The sequence below is a fragment of the Macaca mulatta genome, chromosome 8 (genome assembly GCF_049350105.2).
Source record: "Macaca mulatta isolate MMU2019108-1 chromosome 8, T2T-MMU8v2.0, whole genome shotgun sequence".
NCBI lineage: Eukaryota > Metazoa > Chordata > Mammalia > Primates > Cercopithecidae > Macaca > Macaca mulatta.
Window position 1 is genome coordinate 150,791,967 of NC_133413.1, and position 20,444 is coordinate 150,812,410.

At 46.8% G+C, this 20,444-nt stretch overlaps 1 protein-coding gene and 1 long non-coding RNA gene across 4 annotated transcripts in view; both read right to left on the minus strand.

The window, feature by feature from the left end:
- TRAPPC9 (trafficking protein particle complex subunit 9) overlaps window positions 1-1,051 on the minus strand; it is a 732,314-nt gene extending 731,263 nt beyond the window's left edge. Inside the window, exon 1 of the mRNA XM_077944070.1 lies at window positions 924-1,051. Within this exon, the coding sequence (XP_077800196.1) occupies window positions 924-931 (8 nt within the window). The 5' untranslated portion in view covers window positions 932-1,051. The remainder of the gene's footprint in view (window positions 1-923) is intronic.
- A 2,051-nt stretch (window positions 1,052-3,102) lies between these two features.
- The window catches only part of LOC114680359 (uncharacterized), a 40,501-nt gene continuing 23,159 nt past the window's right edge, over window positions 3,103-20,444 (minus strand). Inside the window, exons 3-8 of one of the 3 annotated variants that reach the window (XR_003732188.2) lie at window positions 14,703-14,798; window positions 12,147-12,200; window positions 10,096-10,231; window positions 9,139-10,000; window positions 5,131-5,953; window positions 3,103-3,672 (exon numbers count right to left, since the gene is read on the minus strand). This is a non-coding gene — a long non-coding RNA (uncharacterized LOC114680359). Of the gene's footprint in view, window positions 3,673-5,130; window positions 5,954-9,138; window positions 10,001-10,095; window positions 10,232-12,115; window positions 12,582-14,702; window positions 14,799-20,444 lie in introns of those variants that run through there. The other 2 variants (XR_013397450.1, XR_013397449.1) reach the window with 2 other exon arrangements.

Here is a 20,444-nt window from a genome sequence, read left to right on the forward strand (position 1 = left end):
TTAAGGACAGGGGCTGTGTCCGACTAGGCTCTGAATCCCCAGCGTCTACACAAGCTCTGACACAGCCTACACTCAGTAAACATGGAGTGAATCAGTTCATTCAATGAATGAACGAATGAATGAAACGCCAGAGCCCGCCACAGGGGTCTGCTGCCGCTCCACGCCCAGGCCTCTCACCGGCCAATCAACATCGTGGTTCGTATGCCCTGCCCCCTGATGCCGCGCCCATCACTCGCCCCTCTGGATTCCCTCCGGTTGCGTGGAAATCCCGGACCAGTGGATTTCCCAGAGGCGCCTCCGGTAGCAGTGCGCATGCTCCAGGGCCGGTAGCTGAAGCATCATTTTCCCGCGGCGCCTAAGGGACGGATTAGAAAGCGATTGGCTTAGGGGACGGAAGCCAAGCTCCACCTGCCTGACGCCCGGCTCTTCTCGCAGAACCGAAGGTTTATTTTGGACCGCCCTTCCCCAGTACCACTCCCACCCCGACGTTGGTCCCAATCGGAACCTATCCCAAACAGGGCTGAAAAGAAGAGGGGAGAGACCGGAAGTGACGCACGAGCGCGAGCGGAAAAACAGAGGCCCAGCGCCTGTTGCCGTGGAAACCGAGCCCTCGGCTTGCGTCCCGCGTGCGTCACAGCTCCGGCTGACTACGCCCCGCGCGCGGCCCCGAGGCCCTGAGGCCCAGGGCGGGGACCAAAAGCCGCGTGCTTGTGACGGTGTCGCTGCAGGGCACGCTACGGGGCGGAGAGGAAATTTAGGGCCTGCCTTTTGTACATTAGGTTAGTCAGCCCAGAAATATGTATTCAACCTCAGGCGCGTGCCTGGCATTGTGGAAGGCGACACGTGGGGAGAATTGTGACTGGCCCAGATGTCATCCCCCAGCCCAGTGGTCATTCCTCCCTGGAAGTCCTTACCCATCTCACCTGCTCATTCTTCAACCCCCAGTTTCCCGACCTCTCTGTTTTTCCTCAAGCCACGCCCTTCCACTCTTTCTTTTCTTTTCTGTGGTGTTCCTTCAGTCTAGAATATTCTCCACCTAGCACAATCCTGCTCCTCCCCTGACATTCTGCTGAAATTGCACTCTTCAGCCTTCCCAGGCAGCAGTGGGCTGTGACATGTGTCAGAGACTGATGAGTTTTCTTTTTACTTTTCTATAGTGCCTCATTTTTTCCCGTTAAGCATACATACATTGGTTTTATAATGAAACATAAATCGTTTTTAAAGAGATCAATTATTCTCAAAGAGCTTTTTACTTTCGGGAACACTTTTTGGGGTTAACATTTATATGTATCAGTATACATATACTTTATATATGTACTTCTAAATTAACAGAAAATTGACACGCATTGTAAAAAGAATCGTGATTATATCCTTTATCCATAATCACCAATTTTTACATTTTTGCCTCATTTTCGCATTCTTCCTCTTTCTCTGTGTCCCAATTATGTCCTTTATAGCTATTTCCCCTCTGTCCAGAATCATACTGTTGCAATTAGTTGTCAAATCTTTTTTTAGTATCCTTTTATCTAGAACAGGGTCTCAGTCTTTCTTCCTCTTCTTTATGAAAGTTACAGCTACCAGGATGAGACAATTCTGCTCAGACCCAAGCACGCCAAGCCAGGAATGCACAAAGGAGGGCTTATGTTTGAGATAAGAACTGTCTCAAGGACTTTCTAAAATAACCACACAAGAAATTCCTCATGTACGTGACAAGTGCCATGCATTTCTCCACCTACATTTTGCACATATACACACATTTATTTATTTAGAGACAGGGATCTTGCTGGGCTGCCCAGACTGGACTCAAATTCCTGGGCTCAATCAGTCCTCCTGCCTCAGCCTCTAGACTAGCTGGGACTCCAGGCATGCGCCACCCTGTTATTTCTGTGACCAGGCTTAGCACTAGGCATTCTTTAGGCCGACAGCAATTCAAATAAGATGCTCTCCAAAGAACACTTGCCTAGTAGCGGCATCTCCAAAAATGAATTGATGCCGCTCCAGCTTTGAGCCTCCAGAACCAAAGAAACGTGTTTCCAAACAGCTTATGTGAACTTCTACATTTGGCCAATAAAAGCTCCCACTTACTCCTGCCCTCTTCAGGTGCACCTGTGGCTTGCCATAGCCAGATAGCCAGGTGCACCATCCTTTTTGCCTGCTCCTGAATAAATTAATTATATTAGAGGACATTTTTCTCTGATGTCATTTTTAGGTTAACAACTCTAATACGTTGGAAGAATACAGGCCAGCTACTTTGTAGAATGTTCCTCAATTTGAGTTTGTATGATGCTGTCTCATTATTAGATTCAGGTTATGTATGTTTTGCAAAAATACCTCAGAAGTGATGGCATCCTTGGTGTGTTATATCAGGAGGCAAATGATGCGGATTTGTCCCATTGTTTGTAATGGTAACATTGGTTGCTTGGTTAAGGTGAAGGGTGCCAAGCTTCTCCACTGCAAAGTTCCTGTTTTTTTCTCTGTAATAAGTAATTTGTATGATACTTTGAGATAACAAAGTAGCCTGTTCTTCATCAAACTTTCATCAATGAATTTAACATCCAAAGATGCCTCAAGAATGATCATCAAAAGCAGCCTAGTAATGACTGTCATTTACCATTTAATACATTTCAAACAGTGCACGTGCTCTGTGACATATTCTGGGAAAGAACATGTTACCTGATACATAATCGGTGATCAATAAATAGTATTTACTGATAGGTTTCCTTCCTTTGTAGATAAATGAAGTTTCTTGTTTCACGGGGTATAATTAGAAGCATTACTTTAATCAGCCATCCTGATTATTCTAATTTTGTACCAGCATCTACCTCAGTACCTGGTATATATTAGCAATTCACTTTTTGAATTAATAATGGAAAATTGTGTACACACACACACATACACACCAAGAAATTATATCAAAAGATTGTGATAATTGAGCAGTTAATGCTTAACCAAGTGTTTTCACCGATTCAGGGCAGTCACTGTTAGAACCAGAAAGCTTTTGAAAGTAAATTCTGATAAATCCAACTTAAGCAAATCAGATTTTATATTACAAAATGAAGTTTAAAAAAAGAAAGGATTCGAAAAGGAAAAAAATTCTGCCAAGGATTACATATGAGAAGCTGCAATTCCATGTGTGACCACCAGGTGCCGGAACAAGCTAGGTAGCCACACTAGAAAAAACGAACGTCCTCATCTGGGCTGAATTTGCATCTAATTGCCTCAAATTGCTTCTAAAACCCAGGATTTTTTTGTCACTTTGTCAGTGGAGCTTAGGTCAGTGAGTTCTGGGCAAATCAGGAGTAGGCTGAAGCTGAGGAGGCATTCATAAGCGAGATTTAACTAAATTGGCAGTGGCTTATTCTTGACTGGGTTACTTAAAAATTCAGGTTATTATATATTACATCATATTGTATTATATATTTTATATGTTACAGACAATATCTAGTAATCCAACTGGAAATATATGTTGTGTATTACATATCAAGTTATTGTATTATAATTCAAGTTAACTTATTCTTTATACCTTTTGGTTTTGGTGTGTGGTTTTATTTATTTTTTTATTTTATTTTATTTTTTGGTTGAGATGGAGTCTCGCTGTGTCGCCCAGGCTGGAGTGCAGTGGCCAGATCTCAGCTCACTGCAAGCTCCGCCTTCCGGGTTTACGCCATTCTCCTGCCTCAGCCTCCCAAGTAGCTGGGACTACAGGTGACTGCCACTTCGCCCGGCTAGTTTTTTGTATTTTTTAGTAGAGACGGGGTTTCACTGTGTTAGCCAGGATGGTCTCGATCTCCTGACCTCTTGATCCGCCCATCTCAGCCTCCCAAAGTGCTGGGATTACAGGCTTGAGCCACCGCGCCCGGCCTGGTGTGTGGTTTTATACCTTTTGGTTTTTGTGTGATCTCAGCTCACTGCATCCTCTACCCCCAGGGTTCAAGGGATTCTCCTACCTCAGTCTCCCGAGTAACTGGGATTACAGGCATCTGCCACCACACCCGGCTAATTTTTGTTTTTTCTGTTTCTTTTTTAGTAGAGACAGATTTTCACCATGTTGGTCAGGCTGGTCTCGAACTCCTGACCTCAGGTGATCCACCCGCCCCTGCTTCCCAAAGTGCTGGGATTACAGGCATGAGCCAGTATGCCCGGCCTCTTTATACCTTTTGTATGTCCTAAATATAACAGAGTTAAAGCAAAAGTTTTAAAGGAAAGACTGAGGCTACAGGGATTATGTGAATTTTTTCAAAGAACACAAATCAAGTGGAGCATTTGGGAGTTTTTAAAATTACAATTACCCACATCTCTGCGATTTTTTTTTTTTTTTTTTTTTTTTTTTTTTGAGGTAGAATCTTGATCTGTCACCCGGAGTGCAGTGGTGCCATCTCAGCTCACTGCAGCCTCAACTCCCAAGTTCAGGCAATCCTCCAACCTCATCACCCCAAGTAGTTTGTTTGGTAGAGACAGGGTTTTGCCATGTTGCCCAGGCTGGTCTCAAACTCCTGGGCTCAAGCAATCCTGTGGCCTGAGCCTCCCAGAATGCTGGGATCACAGACAAGAGTCACCATGCCCAGTCCCTTTCCTTCTTTTTCTGAACCAGGTAAAGAGGATTCAGATCAAACTGAACATCAGTGGGAATGGGGCAAATGTAAGTGGCTGGAAATATCCTGACAGGACGGAACTAGGAGAGCCCAGCAACGTGCCTGTGATGTATGCCCTGCATCTAATCATGGTGAAACCACAGACAAACCAAAATGGGGACATTCTGCACAACCACTGGCCTGTGACCTTCAAAAGCACTGAGGTCATAAAAATCAAGGAAAGCCTGAGGAACCTTTCCAGATTAAAGAAGACTAAAGAGACATGACAACTAAATAACATGCGTGATTCTGAACTGGATCATTTTGCTGCAAAAATATGGTATTGTGGCCAGGTGTGGTGGTTCATGCCTGTAATCCCAGAACTTTGGGAGGCAGAGGCAGGTGGATCACCTGAGGTCAGGAGTTCAAGACCAGCCTGGCCCACATGGCAAAACCCCGTCTGTACTAAAAATACCAAAAAAAAAAAAAAAAATGTGCCGGGCACGGTGGCAGGTGCCTGTAATCCCAGCTACTTGGGAGACTGAGGCAGGAGACTCACTTGAACCCAGGAGGCAGAGGTTGCAGTGAGCCAAGATTTTGCCACTGCACTTCAGCCTGGGCAACAGAGTCAGTGAGACTCTGTCTCGAAATATAGATATATAAAACATATATATGCTAATGGGACAAACATAAGTGGCTGCCTTATATGCTTATATTATATATAATTGGAATAATTGGCAAAATTTGAATAGAGCTTGAGGATGCTCTGGCAGCCACGTGTGGATGTTACTGTCCTGACCTTGAGGGCTGTGTTGTGGTTACGCAGAACATCCTTGTTTGTGGAAAAGACACATTCAGCTCTCTAGGGGTACTGGGGTACCCCTCAGCTACTCACTCTAAACCAATTCAACCAAATGAGCTCTGTGTACTGCACTTACGACTTAAGTTTGAAGTTGTTTCGGAAATTATTAAAAAGAGGATTCCAGAGAAAATCCAAGCAGTTGAAAATACCCCATGATTTTCCTGGCCTGACTCAGAAATACTGAATGAGAACACTGGAGGCGTGGCCTTGAGATGTGTGTTTTCCAAAGCACAGCCAGGTCTGGAAAGCAGCTACTCCCCACGGGCTGGGAGAGGGAAGCACAGCCTGTGCACACAGACCAGTTCCTCGCATCCTCCTTTCATCCACATCACCATCCAACAGCTATGAGAACACGGATCGGTTCCTCTCATCCTCCTTTTATCCACATCACCACCCGGCTGCTACGAGAATTCGTTCCACACAAGTTGCGTGGTTCAATTCTGCCTACGCTGATCTCTGAGGTTTTTTGTTTTGTTTTGTTTTGTTTTTTTGAGACAGAGTTTCGCTCTTGTTGCCTAGGCTGGAGTGCAATGGCGTGATCTTGGCTCACTGCAACCTCCGTCTCCCGGGTTCAAGCGATTCTCCTGCCTTGACCTCCTGAGTAGCTGGGATTACAGGCGCCCAACACCACGCCCAGCTAATTTTTTGTATTTTTAGTAGACAGGGCTTTAGTATGTTGGCCAGGCTGGTCTCGAACTCCTGACCTCAGGCGATCCTTGGCCTCCCAAAGTGCTGGGATTACAGGCATTAGCCATCGCGCCCAGCTGAGGTTTTGTTTCCCATTCCTGTCATTAAGCTGCAGGCCTTGTCTCTCCCACTTCAAAAAGAACCACTCTCAACTAAGAAAGCTGAGATCCTCTTTGGAAGTGTTCCTCCCAGAGCACTGCCCAAGGAAGTTCTGGGGTGCCTGGCAAATGAGAGGCTTCTGGGAGCCTCAGTCGGTCCAGTTCCACATTCCTGGTGCTTTATGTTCCCCTTTACTTTGACTATTAAGACACATTCCTGACCTAGTGCGGTGGCCCATGCCTGTAATCCCAGCACTTTGGGAGGCTGAGGCAGGTGGATCACCTGAGGTCAGGAGTTCAAGACCAGCCTGGTCAACATGGCAAAGCCATGTCTCTACTAAACACAAAAATTAGCCAGGTGTGGTGGTGGGCAACTGCAACCCCAGCTACTAGGAGGCTGAGGTGAGGCAGGGGAATTGCTTGAACCCAGGAGGCAGAGGCTGCAGTGAGTTGAGATCGTGCCACTGCACTCCAGCCTGAGCAACAGAGCCAGACTCTGTCTCGAAAAAAAAAAAAAAAAGACCTAGGAGCTGTGGCCTGTGGTGGGGAGTGGACTTGGGGGACCTCCTCCCCCTCCCTCACAATCCACAGGAAACCTGCTCCAGCTCTGCCTAGCTGGGTACAAAGAGTGCTGCCTTTCTTCTTTTCTGCCTGGACCTACCCTGCTCCAGCTCTGCCATCAGTCTTTATGTACCCACATATCTCCATAAGCCAGTTCAGGGGCCCCAAGAAGGCGAACCTCAATAGGACCTTATAAGGCTTCCTGACGGTGGGATGCAACACTCTGAACATACTGAAAGCCAATGAATGGTACTCTAAATGGGTGAATTTTCTAGCAGATGTCTTCTATCTCAATAAACCTATTCAAAACGAAGTGCTTCCTGCCTACCAATCCATCCTCACCCACTGCAGTTCCCAACCTCACACCATGGTTCAGCCTTGATGAACTACTTGTTTTCTGGATGTCAATCTTTCTACACTGCTGAGCTCTTGCAAATAATAAATCTCTTTCTCTTCCCTACCATGCTCATCTGACAAATTTTTACTTGCTCTTAAACCTTCTTTTCTTTTTTTTTTTTTTGAGACAGAATCTTGCTCTGTCGCCCAGGCTGGAGTGCAATGGCACAATCTCAGCTCACTGCAGCCTCTGCCTCCCAGGTTCAGGCGACTCTTCTGCCTCAGCCTCCCGAGTAGCTGGGATTGCAGGCACATGCCCAGCTAATATTTTTGTATTTTTAGTGGAGACGGGGTTTCCGCATGTTGGTCAGGCTGATCTCCGACTCTGGACCTCAGGTGATCTGCCCGCCTCAGCCTCCCAAAGTGCTGGGATTACAGGCATGAGCCACCACACCTGGCCAAAGCCAATTTTTAAAAAGTGAAAAATAAATATAGAGGGGATTGCAGCTTCTAGACGTGTTTTCACCATAAACAAATAGAAAACCGGGGGTAGGGGACAGAAAAGGGAACTGTTTTCAGACTGGACAACAGGCAGCTCAGGACTGTTCCCTGAGAAACAAACAAATGAGAAATAAACAAGTGGAGCTTTGTGCTCACTGGGCTTTCTGCCTGGAGTCCATATCTGATCCATGGTACAGAGGGCGGGAACTCAAACAAAGGCCACCAGTGTCACCCAGTTGAGGAGACAGAGAATGGACAGGAAGGAGCTCGGGAGAGGTAACCCAAAAAGTTGTGTATGAGCCACTGGGCTTACCACTGAGATGTGCACACATGGATCAGAATGGCTGAAATTCGGCCGGGCAGGGTGGCTTACACCTGTAATCCCAGCACTTAGGGAAGCCAAGACAGGAGAATCATTGAGCCCAGGAGTTCCGGACCAGCCTGGGCAGTGTGGTGAGACCCCATCTCAACAAAAATCAACAAATTAGCCAGGTGTGGTGGTGCATGCCCATAGTTCCATCTACTCAGGAAGCTGAGGTAGGAGACTCTCTGGTTTGGGAGGTCGAGGCTGCAAGTGAGCTATGATTGCGTGACTGTACTCCTCCAGCCTGGGTAACAGAGTCAGACCCTATTTCCAAAAAAAGCTGAAATTATGACACTGAGTGTTAGGGAGAACTGGAATTCTCATGCATTGCTGGTGAGAATGTAAGATGTACAAGTACTTTGGAAGAAGGTCTGGCGATTTTTTATAAAATTAAACATATGCTTACTCTTTGCCCCAGCCATTCAGTGTCTAGGTATGTATCCAAAATAAATCAAAACAAACATATGTTCACCAAAATACTTGTCCAAGAATGATGACAGCAGCTTTATTTAAAGTTGCTGCCAGGCATGGTGGCTCAGGCCTGTAATCCCAGCACTTTGGGAGGCTGAGGCGGGCAGATCACGAGGTCAGGAGATGGAGATCATCCTGGCTAACAAGGTGAAACCCCGTCTCTACTAAAAAATACAGAAAATTAGCCAGGCGTAGTGGCTGTTTAGTCCCAGCTACTCCGGAGTGCTGTAGTCCCAGCTACTCAGGAGGCTGAGGCAGGAGAATGGCGTGAACCCGGGAGGCGGAGCTTGCACTGAGCCGAGATTGCGCCACTGCACTCCAGCCTGGGTGACAGAGCAAGACTCCCTCTCAAAAAAAAAAAAAAGTAGCCAAGTAGCCAGGTGTGGTGGCACATGCCCGTAGTCCCAGTTACCTAGGAAGCTGAAGCAGGAGAATGGCTCGAACCCAGGAAACAGAGGTTGCAGTGAGCCAAGATCGCTTTGCACTCCAGCCTGGGTGACAGAGCAAGACTCCTTCTCAAAATAAATAAATAAAATAAATAAATAAATAATTTTTAAAAATTGCCAAAAATTAGACATAACTCAAGTTGTCTGTCAATGGGAAGACTGATAAATAAACTGTTGTATATTCCTATATACATTGCATTTATCCTCAGAGCAATACTACTGAGCAATAAACATAAACCACTGATACGTGCAATGACATGGATGACTTTCACCAAGGGAACACTGAGCAAAGGAAGCTGCAAACCATGGAGTTCATCCTGTGTGGATCTGTTTACACAAAGTACCAGAACGGACGAAACTCATCCAAGGTGCAAAAAATCAGATACCTGACCCCACAGGTCTTCTTCTTGGTTCCCCTGGAAATGCATCCGTCTCAGAGACCGGCGCAGCCAGGGCAGGCCCATTTCATAAGGAGAGCTCCCATTTCTTAAAAAGGATGAGTGCGGGGGTTGGCTTGTCCACTCGGTCCCTGGGAAAGTTGTGTCAGGTCCTGGGTCCCAGCTGGGTACCCAACAGTGAGTCAGTTGGACACAGTCCCCACTGCAGGGAGCCCTGCAGCCTTTTCAGGGCAACAAACAAAACAAAAGGTGTTCACAGTACTCATCCATGTGTTATAAACTGAATTCTGTCTTCCCTAAATTCATATGCTGAAGCCCTAACCCTCAGTCCCTCTGAATGTTACCGTGTTTGGAGATACGGCCTTTAAAGTGGTGATTAATTAAGATGGGGTTGTTAGGGGTGGGCCCTAGGCAAATGCGCCCGGTGTCATTAAGAGAGGAGCAGACTAGGGCTCACATCTGTAAGCCCAGCCCTTTGGGAGGCAGAGGCGAAAGGATTGCTTGGGACCAGCCTGGGCAACATACAGAGACGCTGTCTCTAAAAATAAAAATAATTAGCCAAGTGTGGTGGCACGTGCTTGTAGTCCCAGCTACGTGGGAGGTTGAGGCGGGAGGGTCACTTGAGTCCAGGAGCTGCTTAGGGCTGCATTGAGCTATGATGGTGCCAATGCACTCCAGCCTGGGTGACAGAGCAAGGTCCTGTCTCTGAAAAAGAAAAAAAGGAGATTAGGATGCAGACATACACATGGGGAAGACCAAGACCATGTGAAGACACAGGAAGAAGATGACTGTCTACACACCAAGGAGTGAGGCCTGAGGAGAAACCAGCCTTGCCAACGCCTTGATCATGGACGTCCAGATGAGATTCAGTTCAGGATGCTGCGAAGAGAGACGACCCTGGAGGATCCTCATGGGCCCAGTGTAACCACAAAGGTCCTTTGAAAAGGGAGGCGGGAGGGAAGAGTCAGAGAAGGAGATGAGATGACAGAAGTAGGGGCCAGAGAGGGAGCTCTGAGGATGCTATGCTGCTGGCTTTAAGATGGAGGAGGCAGTGGCTCACACCTGAAATCCCAGCACTGTGAGGGGGCCGAGGCAGGCAGATCACTTGAGGTCAGGAGTTCGAGACCAGCCTGGCGAACATGGTGAAACGCGTCTCTACTAAAAATACAAAACAAAACAAAAAAATAGCTGGGTATGGTGGTGCATGCCTGTAGTCCCAGCTACTTGGGAGGCTGAGGCAGAAGAATTGCAGTGACCTGGGATTGTGCCACTGCACTCCAGCCTGGGTGACAAAGTGAGACATCTCAAAAAATTAAATTAAAATAAAATAAGATGGAGGAGGGGGCTGGGGGCAATGAAGGCAGGCCCCTCTGGAAGCTGGAAAGAACAGGAAGCTGGCATCTCCCCCTGCAGCATCCATCAGAAAGGCAGTCCTGGCGACACTCTGATTTCAAGATTTTGACCTCCAGAACGTTAAGATAATAAACTTGTGTTGGCCACATGTATGTCTTTAAGTGTCTGTTCATGTCCTTTGCCCACTTTTTAATGAGGTGGTTTGGTTTTTTCCTTGTAAATTTGCTTAAGTTCCTTGTAGATTCTGGATATTAGACCTTTGTCAGATAGATAGATTGCAAAAATTTTCTTCCATTCTGTAGGTTGTCTGTGTTCACTCTGATGATAGTTTCTTTTGCTATGCAGAAGCTCTTTAGTTTAATTAGATCCCATTTGTCAATTTTTGCTTTTTTTTTCCCCTGAGACAGAGTCTTGCTCTGTGCCCCAGGCTGGAGTGCAGTGGCGCAATCTCAGCTCAAAGCAACCTCCGCCTCCCAGGTTCCAGCAATTCTCCTGCCTCAGCCTCCTGAGTAGCTAGGATTACAGGTGTGTGCCACCATGCCTGGCTAATTTTTGTAATTTTAGCAGAATAGGGTTTCACCATGTTGGTCAGGCTGATCTCAAACTCCTGACCTCATGATCCACTCACCTCGGCCTCCTAAAGGCTCAGATTACAGGCATGAAACACCACACCTGGCCCAATTTTTGCTTTTGTTGCAATTGCTTTTGGTGATTTCATTAGAAAATCTCTGCCCATGCCTGTGTCTGGAATGGTACTGCCTGGATTTTCTTCTAAGGTTTTTATAGTTTGGGGTTTTACATTTAAATCTTTAATCCATCTTGAGTTTATTTTTGTATAAGATGTAAGGAAGGGGTCCAGTTTCAATTTTCTGCATATGGCTAGTCAGTTCTCCCAGCACCATTTGTTAAATAGGAAATCCATTCCCCATTGCTTGTTTTTGTCAGGTTTGTCAAAGATCAGATGGTTGTAGATGTGTGGTTATATTTCTGAGTTCTCTATTTTGTTCCAAAAAGAAAAAAAAAAACTCAACATCACTGATCATTAGAGAAATGCAAATAAAAACCACAATGAGATACTACCTCACGCCAGTCAGAATGGCGATTATTAAAAAGTCAAGAACAACAGATGCTGGTGAGGTTGCGGAGAAATAGGAACGCTTTTACATTGTTGTGGGAATGTAAACTAGTTCAACAATTGTGGAAGACAGCGTTGCAATTCCTCAAAGATTTAGAACTGGAAATACCATTTGATCAAAAAATCCCATTACTGGGTGTATATCCAACGGAATATAAATTATTCTATTATAAAGATACTTGCACACGTGTGTTCATTGCAGCACTATTCACAATAGCAAAGATGTGGAACCAACCCAAATGCCCATCAGTGATAGACTGGATGAAGAAAATGTGGTCCATATACACTATATTAGTCCATTTTCATGCTGCTGATAAAGACATACCCAAGACTGGAAAGAAAAAGAGGTTTAATTGCACTTACAGTTCCACATGGCTGGGGAGGCCTCAGAATCGTGGCAGGAGGTGAAAGGCACTCCTTACATGGCAGCGGTAAGAGAAAAATGAGGAAGATACAAAAGTGGAAGCTCCTGATAAACCCATCAGATCTCATAAGACTTACTAACTACCATGAGAACAGTATGGGGGAACTGCCCCCGTGATTCAATTCTCTCCCACTGGCTTCCTCCCACAACATGTTGGAATTATGGGAGTGCAACTCAAGATGAGATTTGGGTGGGGACAGAGTCAAACCATATCATTCCACCTCTGGCCCCTCAAAATCTGATGTCCTCACATTTCAAAACCAATCACGCCTTCCCAACAGTCCCCCAAAGTCTTAACTCATTTCAGCATTAACCGAAAAGTCCACAGTCCAAAGTTTCATCTGAGACAAGGCAAGTCCCTTCCGCCTATGAGCCTGTAAAATCAAAAGCAAGCTAGTTACTTCCTAGATACAATGGGGGTACAGGTTATTGGGAAAATACAGTCATTCCAAATGGGAGAAATTGGTCAAAGCAAAGGGGTTACAGGGCCCATGGAAGTCAGAAATCCAGCAGGGCAGTCAAATCTTAAAACTCCAAAATGATCTCTTTTGACTCCAAGTCTCACATCCAGGTCATGCTGATGCAAGAGGTGGGTTCCCATGGCCTTGGGCAGCTCTGCCCCTGTGGCTTTACAGGGTACAGCCTCCTTCCTGGCTGCTTTCACCAGCTGGTGTTCAGTGTCTATGCCTTTTCCAGGCACATTGTGTGAGCTGTCAGTGGATCTACCATTCTGACATCTGGAGGATGGTGGCCTTCTTCTCACAGCTCCACTCGGCAGTGCCTCAGTAGGAACTCTGTGTGGGGGCTCTGACTCCACATTTCCCTTCTGCACTGCCCTAGCAGAGGCTCTCCATGAGTCCCGCCCCTTCAGCAAACTTCTGCCTGGGCTTCCAGGCGTTTCCATAAATCTGAAATCTAGGCGGAGGGTCCCAAACCTCAATTCTTGACTTTTGTGCACCCACAGGCTCAACACCACATGGAGGCTGCAAAGGCTTGGAGCTTCCTCCCTCTGAAGCCATGGCCCAAGCTCTACGTTGGCCCCTTTCAGCCACAGCCAGAGTGGCTGGGATGAAGGGCACCAAATCCCTAGGCTGCACACAGCTCAGGGACCCTGGGCCCAGCCCAGTAAACCACTTTTTCCTCCTAGGCCCCTGGTCCTGTGATGGGAGGGACTGCTGTGAAGACCTCTGACATGCCCTGGAGACATTTTCCCCATTGTCTTGGGGATTAGCATTTGGCTCCTTGTTACTTATGCAAATTACTGCAGCTGGCTTGAATTTCTCCTCAGAAAATGGGATTTTCTTTTCTATCGCATTGTCAGGCTGCAAATTTTCCAAACTTTAGTACTCTGTTTCCCTTTTACAACTGAATGCTTTTAGGCTGGGCATGGTGGCCCACACCTATAATCCCAGCACTTTGGGAGGCTGAGGTGGGTGGATTGCCTGAGGTCAAGAGTTTGAGACCAGCCTGGCTAACATGGTGAAACCACATCTCTACTAAAAATACAAAAATTAGCCGGGCATGGTGTCGCACGTCTGTAGTCCCAGCTACTCTGGAGGCTGAGGGAGGAGAACTGCTTGAACCCAGGAGGTAGAGGTTGCAGTGAGCCAAGGTCGTACCACTGCACTCCAGCCTGGGCGACAGAGCAAGACTCCACTGAAGAAAAAAAAAACCTGAATGCTTTTAACAACACCCAAGTCACCTCTCGAATGCTTTGCTGCTTAGAAATTTCTTCCGCCAGGCTGCGCACAGTGGCTCAAGCCTGTAATCCCAGCACTTTGGGAGGCCGAGACGGGCAGATCACCAGGTCAGGAGATGGAGACCATCCTGGCTAACATGGTGAAACCCCGTCTCTACTAAAAAATACAAAAAACTAGCCAGGCGAGGTGGCGGGCGCCTGTAGTCCCAGCTACTCGGGAGGCTGAAGCAGGAGAATGGCGTGAACCCGGGAGGCAGAGCTTGCAGTCAGCTGACATCCAGCCACTGCACTCCAGCCTGGGGACAGAGCAAGACTCTGTCTCAAAAAAAAAAAAAAAAAAAAAGAAAGAAATTTCTTCCGCCAGATACCCTAAATCATCTCTCTCAAGTTCAAAGTTCCACAAATCTCCAGGGCAGGGAGAAAATGCTGCCAGTCTCTTGGCTAAAACATAACAAAGAGTCACCTTTGCTCTAGTTCCCAAGTTCCTCATCTCCATCTGAGATCACGTCAGCCTGGACCTTATTGTCCACGTCGCTATCAGCATTTTGAGCAAAGCCATTCAACAAGTCTCTAGGAAGTTCCAAACTTTTCCCACATTTTCCTGTCTTGTTCTGAGCCCTCCAAACTGTTCCAACCTCTGCCTGTTACCCAGTTCCAAAGTTGCTTCCACATTTTCGGCTATCTTTTCAGCAACGCCCCACTCTGCTGGTACCAATTTACTGTACTTGTTGGTTTTCACGCTGCTAATAAAGACGTACCCGAGACTGGGAAGAAAAAGTGGTTTAATTGGACTTACAGTTCCACATGGCTGGGAAGGCCTCAGAATCATGGCAGGAGGTGAAAGGCTGAGATCGCACCAGTGCACTCCAGCCTGGGCAACAACAGCAAAACTCTGTCTCAAAAACAAAAGAAAAGAAAAAAACAAGATCATGTCTTTTGAAGGGACATGGATGGAGCTAGAAGCCATTATCCTCAGCAAACTAACACAGGAACAGAAAACCAAGCATTGCATGTTCTCACTTATAAGTGGGAGCTGAACAATGAGAACACGTAAACTCAGGGAGGAGAACCACACACATTGGGGTCCTAGTGGGGGGTGGGGGGCAGAACATTAGAAAAAAGAGCTAAGACGTGCTGTGCTTAAACCTAGGTGATGGGTTGATAGGCTCAGCAAACCACCATGACACACATTTACCTATGCAACAAACCTGCACATCCTGCACGTGTAGCCTGGGACTTAAAAAAATAAAATTAAAAAAATAAAATAAATTTGTGTTGTTTTAAGCAACTGAGTTTGCTCAGGCCAAACTCCCAGCCCCTCCAGCGCCAGGCCGACGCAGTCATCAGGCTTTTGGTGGAACATTTGCTACATTATCAGACGCTGGACGCCAGACCTCGCAATCTCTTGTTAGTGCTTCTGCTTCCAGTGGAGGTGGGGGATGTCAGTCCTGGGAACAGCGTGTTCTTGAAATAAATGTCCTTTCAGAGGGACGTGTCTGAGCCAGAGCAGTCAGGAAAAAGTGGGTCAGTGCTCGCCTTTTTTTTTTTTTTTTTTTTTTAAAACAAGTGCACTCATATCCAGAACTTGGTTTGGGCACAAAGTCAAGTAAGCGTGGACTTCCCAAGCTCCCGTCTGCACCCACGTTCCAGACAGAGACCACAGAGAAATGGCCTTGCACATCCATTCAGGAGAGCGGGGCCCAGGGCCACCCCCGGACCAGACGAGGACCAGCCCCTCCTCCCAAGGGAAAGGGAGCTCACAGAGTACCTTTGTTTTCTTTGCAGCCATCACAAACTTCTACAAATTTGGAGGCTGAAAACGGCACAACGTATAACCCTGCAGTTCTGTAGTGGGGGCCGGTGGAGAATCCCTTTTCTGTGCTCATTTGTATTGTCTGCAGAATGCAGATCCTTGTAGTGTGGGACTGAGGTGCTGTCACCTTGCCGGGGTCAGCAGGGACCGTTCTGAGTGTCTAGGGGCCGCCCCCTACCAGCTTGCAAAGCCGACGATGGCTGACGAGCACACGGCGCCTCCCTGCCTCCTCCTCTGCCGTCGCTTCTCTCTGACGGGCTCTTCTGCCTTCGTCCTCCTCTTCTGGGGTTCATGCCATTCCGCTGGGCCACCTAAGTAACCCAGGATCACCTTCCCAGTCAAGGTCATGACCTGACTCACACCTGCACAGTCCCTTTTGCCATGGAAGGCAGCAGGTTCACAGGTTAGGGCTGAGGGCAGGGACTTCACGGGCGGTTATCTGGGAGATCACAGCGAGGAAGCAGAGATGGTAGGGAGACCTTCGCCCAAGTCAGATGGGCTGACCCCAGCCTGGGACAGGAACAGACTCAGTGGCCAAGCTGGGGCTATTGTCTAGGGAGCCCGGCCTGGGCTGTATGCAGTTCCTCCGCACCTCCCTGCCTTGCTGTGGGCCCAAAACTCCACTGACACCTAAGGGGTCTTGGCTCCGGGATGGCAAGCAATGTGCTCAAGGTGGATTTCAGGCCAGGTGTGGTGGCTCACGCCTGTAGTCTCAACACTTTGAGAGGCTGAGGTGGGTGGATCACCTGAAGTCAGGAGTTTGAGACCAGCCTGGTCAACATGGTGAAACCCTGTCTCCATTAAAAATACAAAAATTAGCCAGGTGTGGTGGCGCGCACCTGTAATCCCAGCTACTCAGGAGGCTGAGACATCACTTGAACCTGGGAGGCGGAGGCTGCAGTGAGCTGAGACTGCGCCACTGTACTCCAGCCTGGGCGACAGAGCGAGACTTCGTCTCAAACAACAACAGCAAAAACAAATACAAGATGCTCAAAGAACACCTGGAAGATTCATTGAAAAAGATCATCACTTAGGCACATTGTCATCAGGTTATCTGAAGTCAAGATGAAGGGAAGAATCTTAAAAGCTGTGAGGCAAAAGCACCAGGTAACCTGGCTGGGCGTGGAGGCTCACGCCTGTAATCCCAGCACTTTGGGAGACTGAGGTGGCGAATCACGAGGTCAGGAGATCGAGACCATCCTGGCTAACATGGTGAAACCTCGTCTCTACTGAAAATACAAAAAATTAGCCGGGCGCGGTGGCGGGCGCCTGTAGTCCCAGCTACTCAGGAGGCTGCGGCAGAATGGCGTGAATCCAGGAGGCGGAGCTTGCAGTGAGCTGAGATCACGCCACTGCACTCCAGACTGGGCGACACAGCGAGACTCTGTCTCAAAAACAAACAAACAAACCAACCAGGTAACCTATAAAGGAAAACCTATCAGATTCACAGCAGATTTCTCATCAGAAACCCCACAAGCTAGAAGGCAGAGAACACTGAAAAAGTGTACGGTCAGCCCTCCATATCTGTAGATTTCTTATTCATGGATTCAGCCAAGTGTGGATTGAAAATACTCAGAGTGAAAATGGATGATTGCATCAGTACTGAACATGTAACTCACTTTGTTTTTTATTTTTTATTTTTTGAGATGAAGTCTCACTCTGTCATCTAGGCTGGAGTGCAATGGCACCATCTCGGCTCACTGCAATCTCCGCCTCTTAGATTCAAGCAATTCTCCTGCTTTAGCCTCCCGAGCTGGGCACACAGTCGTGTGCTACCACACCCGGCTAATTTTTCGTATTTTTAGTAGAGATAGGATTTCACCATGTTGGCCAGGCTGGTCTTGAACTCCTGACCTCAGGTGATAAACCTGCCTCGGCTTCCCAAAGTGCTGGGATTACAAGCATGAGCCACCACACCCAGTCCTGACTTTTAAATCTTGTTATTATTCCCTAAACAATACAGTATAACAACTTTTTTTTTTCTTTTGAGGCAGGGTCTCCTTCTGTTGCTCAGGCTGGAGGCACTGACAAGATCACTGCTCACTGTGGAGGCTACAACCTCCACCCCTGGGCTCAATCAATCCTCCACCTCAGCCTCCCAAGTAGCTGAGACTTACAGGCATGCGCCACCATGCCTGGTTAATTTTTGTATTTTTTGTAGAGATGGGGTTTTGACCTGTTGCCCAGGCTGTCTTGAACTCTTGGGCTCAAGCAATCCACTAGCTTTAGACTCCCAAAGTGTTGGGATTACAGGCTTGAGCCACCTTGCCCAGCCATAGTTGAACAACTATTTACATAGCATTTACATTGTATTAAGCATTATGAGTAACCTAGAGATGATTTAACATATACAGGAGGTTATATGCAAATATAATCATGTTATATCAGGGACTTGAGCATTGTAGATTTTGGTTTCCGCTGGGGATCCTGGAATCAGTCCTGAAGGACAACTGTATTTCCGTGGAAAATGCATAACTAAGTCAGAGCCCGGTATTCTTCTGCCTATAAGTTGTCTGAAAAAGACGATCCTTCCTTCATTTAGGAAGCTTAGTTTTGCTGGATACACAATTCCTGGCTGATAATTGTTTTGTTTAAGGAGCCTGAAGATACGGGTCTAATCCCTTTCTGAGTGTTCTCTCCTGAATCTATATTGAAGCTATGGACAAAAGCAGATTTATTTCAGGGGTGAAAAAATAAGAGTGTAAATTCACCTGGACCCAGACTCAGGGAGGCTGCAGCCCCTGCTGCTTCCGGAGTGCAGGTGATTGCTGAGATACCTGGAACTGGGGTTCCTCCCCACACCCTAACCTCAGGAACCTGTGAACATATTAGGTTATGTGGTAAAGAGAATTAAGGCTGCAGATTAAATTAGAGTTGCCACCCAACTGATGTTCAAATAGGAGATTGTTCAATTGTTCTAGATTATTTGGGTGAAGCCAATGTGATCACAAAGATCCTTAAAAATGGAAGAGAGGCTGGATGCAGCGGTTGACACCTATAATCTCAACACTTTGGGAGGCCAAGGCAGGCAGATCACTTGAGGTCAGGAGTTCAAGACCAGCCTGGCCAGCATGGTGAAACTCCGTCTTTACTAAAAATACAAAAAATCGCTATAAGCTGTAGGCTGGACTGTTCTGACTGGTCAGCTACTGGTGTCGGAGGGGGTCAGTCCCACCTGAAACATATGGTGGTAAGTTTCCTGAGGCCTCCCCAGTCATGCTTCCTGTACAGCCTATGAAACTGTGAGTCCATTAAGCCTCCTTTCTTTATAAATTACCAAGTCCCAGGTAGTTCTTTTTTCTTTCTTTTTTTTTTTTTGAGACGGAGTTTCACTCTGTCACTCAGGCTGGAGTGCAGTGGCGTGATCTTGGCTCACTGCAACCTCTGCCTCCCGGGTTCAAGCAATTCTCTGCCTCAGCCTCCCTGGTACAGGCACCCGCCACCACGCCTGGCTAATTGTTTTGTATTTTCAGTAGAGATGGAGTTTCACCATCTTGGCCAGGCTGATCTTGAACTCCTGACCTTGTGATCCACCCACCTTGGCCTCCCAAAGTGCTGGGATTACAGGTGTGAGCCACCGCGCCTGGCCTCAGGTAGTTCTTTATAGCAGTGTGTGAACGGACTCATACAGCAGGTTTGCTTGCAGCCTATTATAAAAGTTAGGACTTCCTAAGCTCAGGATTCCTCAGCTATGACGCAAACCTACTGAGTGTGTGGCATGCACCTGGATCACTTCCACATCATCCCCATGGAAAATCAAGAACTCAACCCCTTTTACAATAGCTTCAAAAATAAAAATAAAAAACTTAGGAATATACCTAACAAAGGACATGAAAGACCTCTACAAGGAAAACTACAAAGCCCTGCTGAAAGAAATCATAGACAACACAAACAAATAGAAACACATCCCATGCTTATGGATGGGTAGAATCAATATTGTGAAAATGACCAGACTGCCAAAAGCAATCTACAAATTCAATGCAATTCCCATCAAAATACCACCATTGTTCTTCACAAAACTAGAAAAAACAATCCTAAAATTCATATGGAACCAGGTCAGGTGCGGTGGCTCACGCCTGTAATCCCAGCACTTTGGGAGGCCGAGGCTGGCTGATCAACTGAGGTCAGGAGTTTGAGACCAGCCTGGCCAACATGGTGAAACCCCGTCTCTACTAAAAATACAAATAATTAGCTAGGCGTGGTGGCGAGCACCTGTAGTCCCAGGTACTCGGGAGGCTGAGGGAGGAGAATCACTTGAACCTGGGAGGTGGAGGTTGCAGTGAGCTGAGAACACACCATTGCACTCCAGCCTGGGCAATGAGAGCAAAACTCTGTCTCAAACAAAACAAAACAAAACAAACACAATGCAATACCACCTTATTCCTGCAAGAATGGCCATTATCAAAAAATTAAAAAATTAGAGATGTTGGCATGGACGTGGTGAAAAGGGAACACTTCTACACTGCTGGTGGGAATGTAAACTAGTACAACCACTATGGAAAACAGTGTGGAGCTAACTTAAAGAACTAAAAGCAGAATTATCATTTGATCCAGCAATCCCACTACTGGATATCTACCCAGAGGAAAAGAAGTCATTATTCAAAAAAGATACTTGCACACACGTTTATAGCAGCACAATTCACAATTGGAAAAATGTGGAACCAGCGCAAATGCCCATCAGTCAATGAGTGGATAAAAAAACTGTGGTATATATATATATGACAG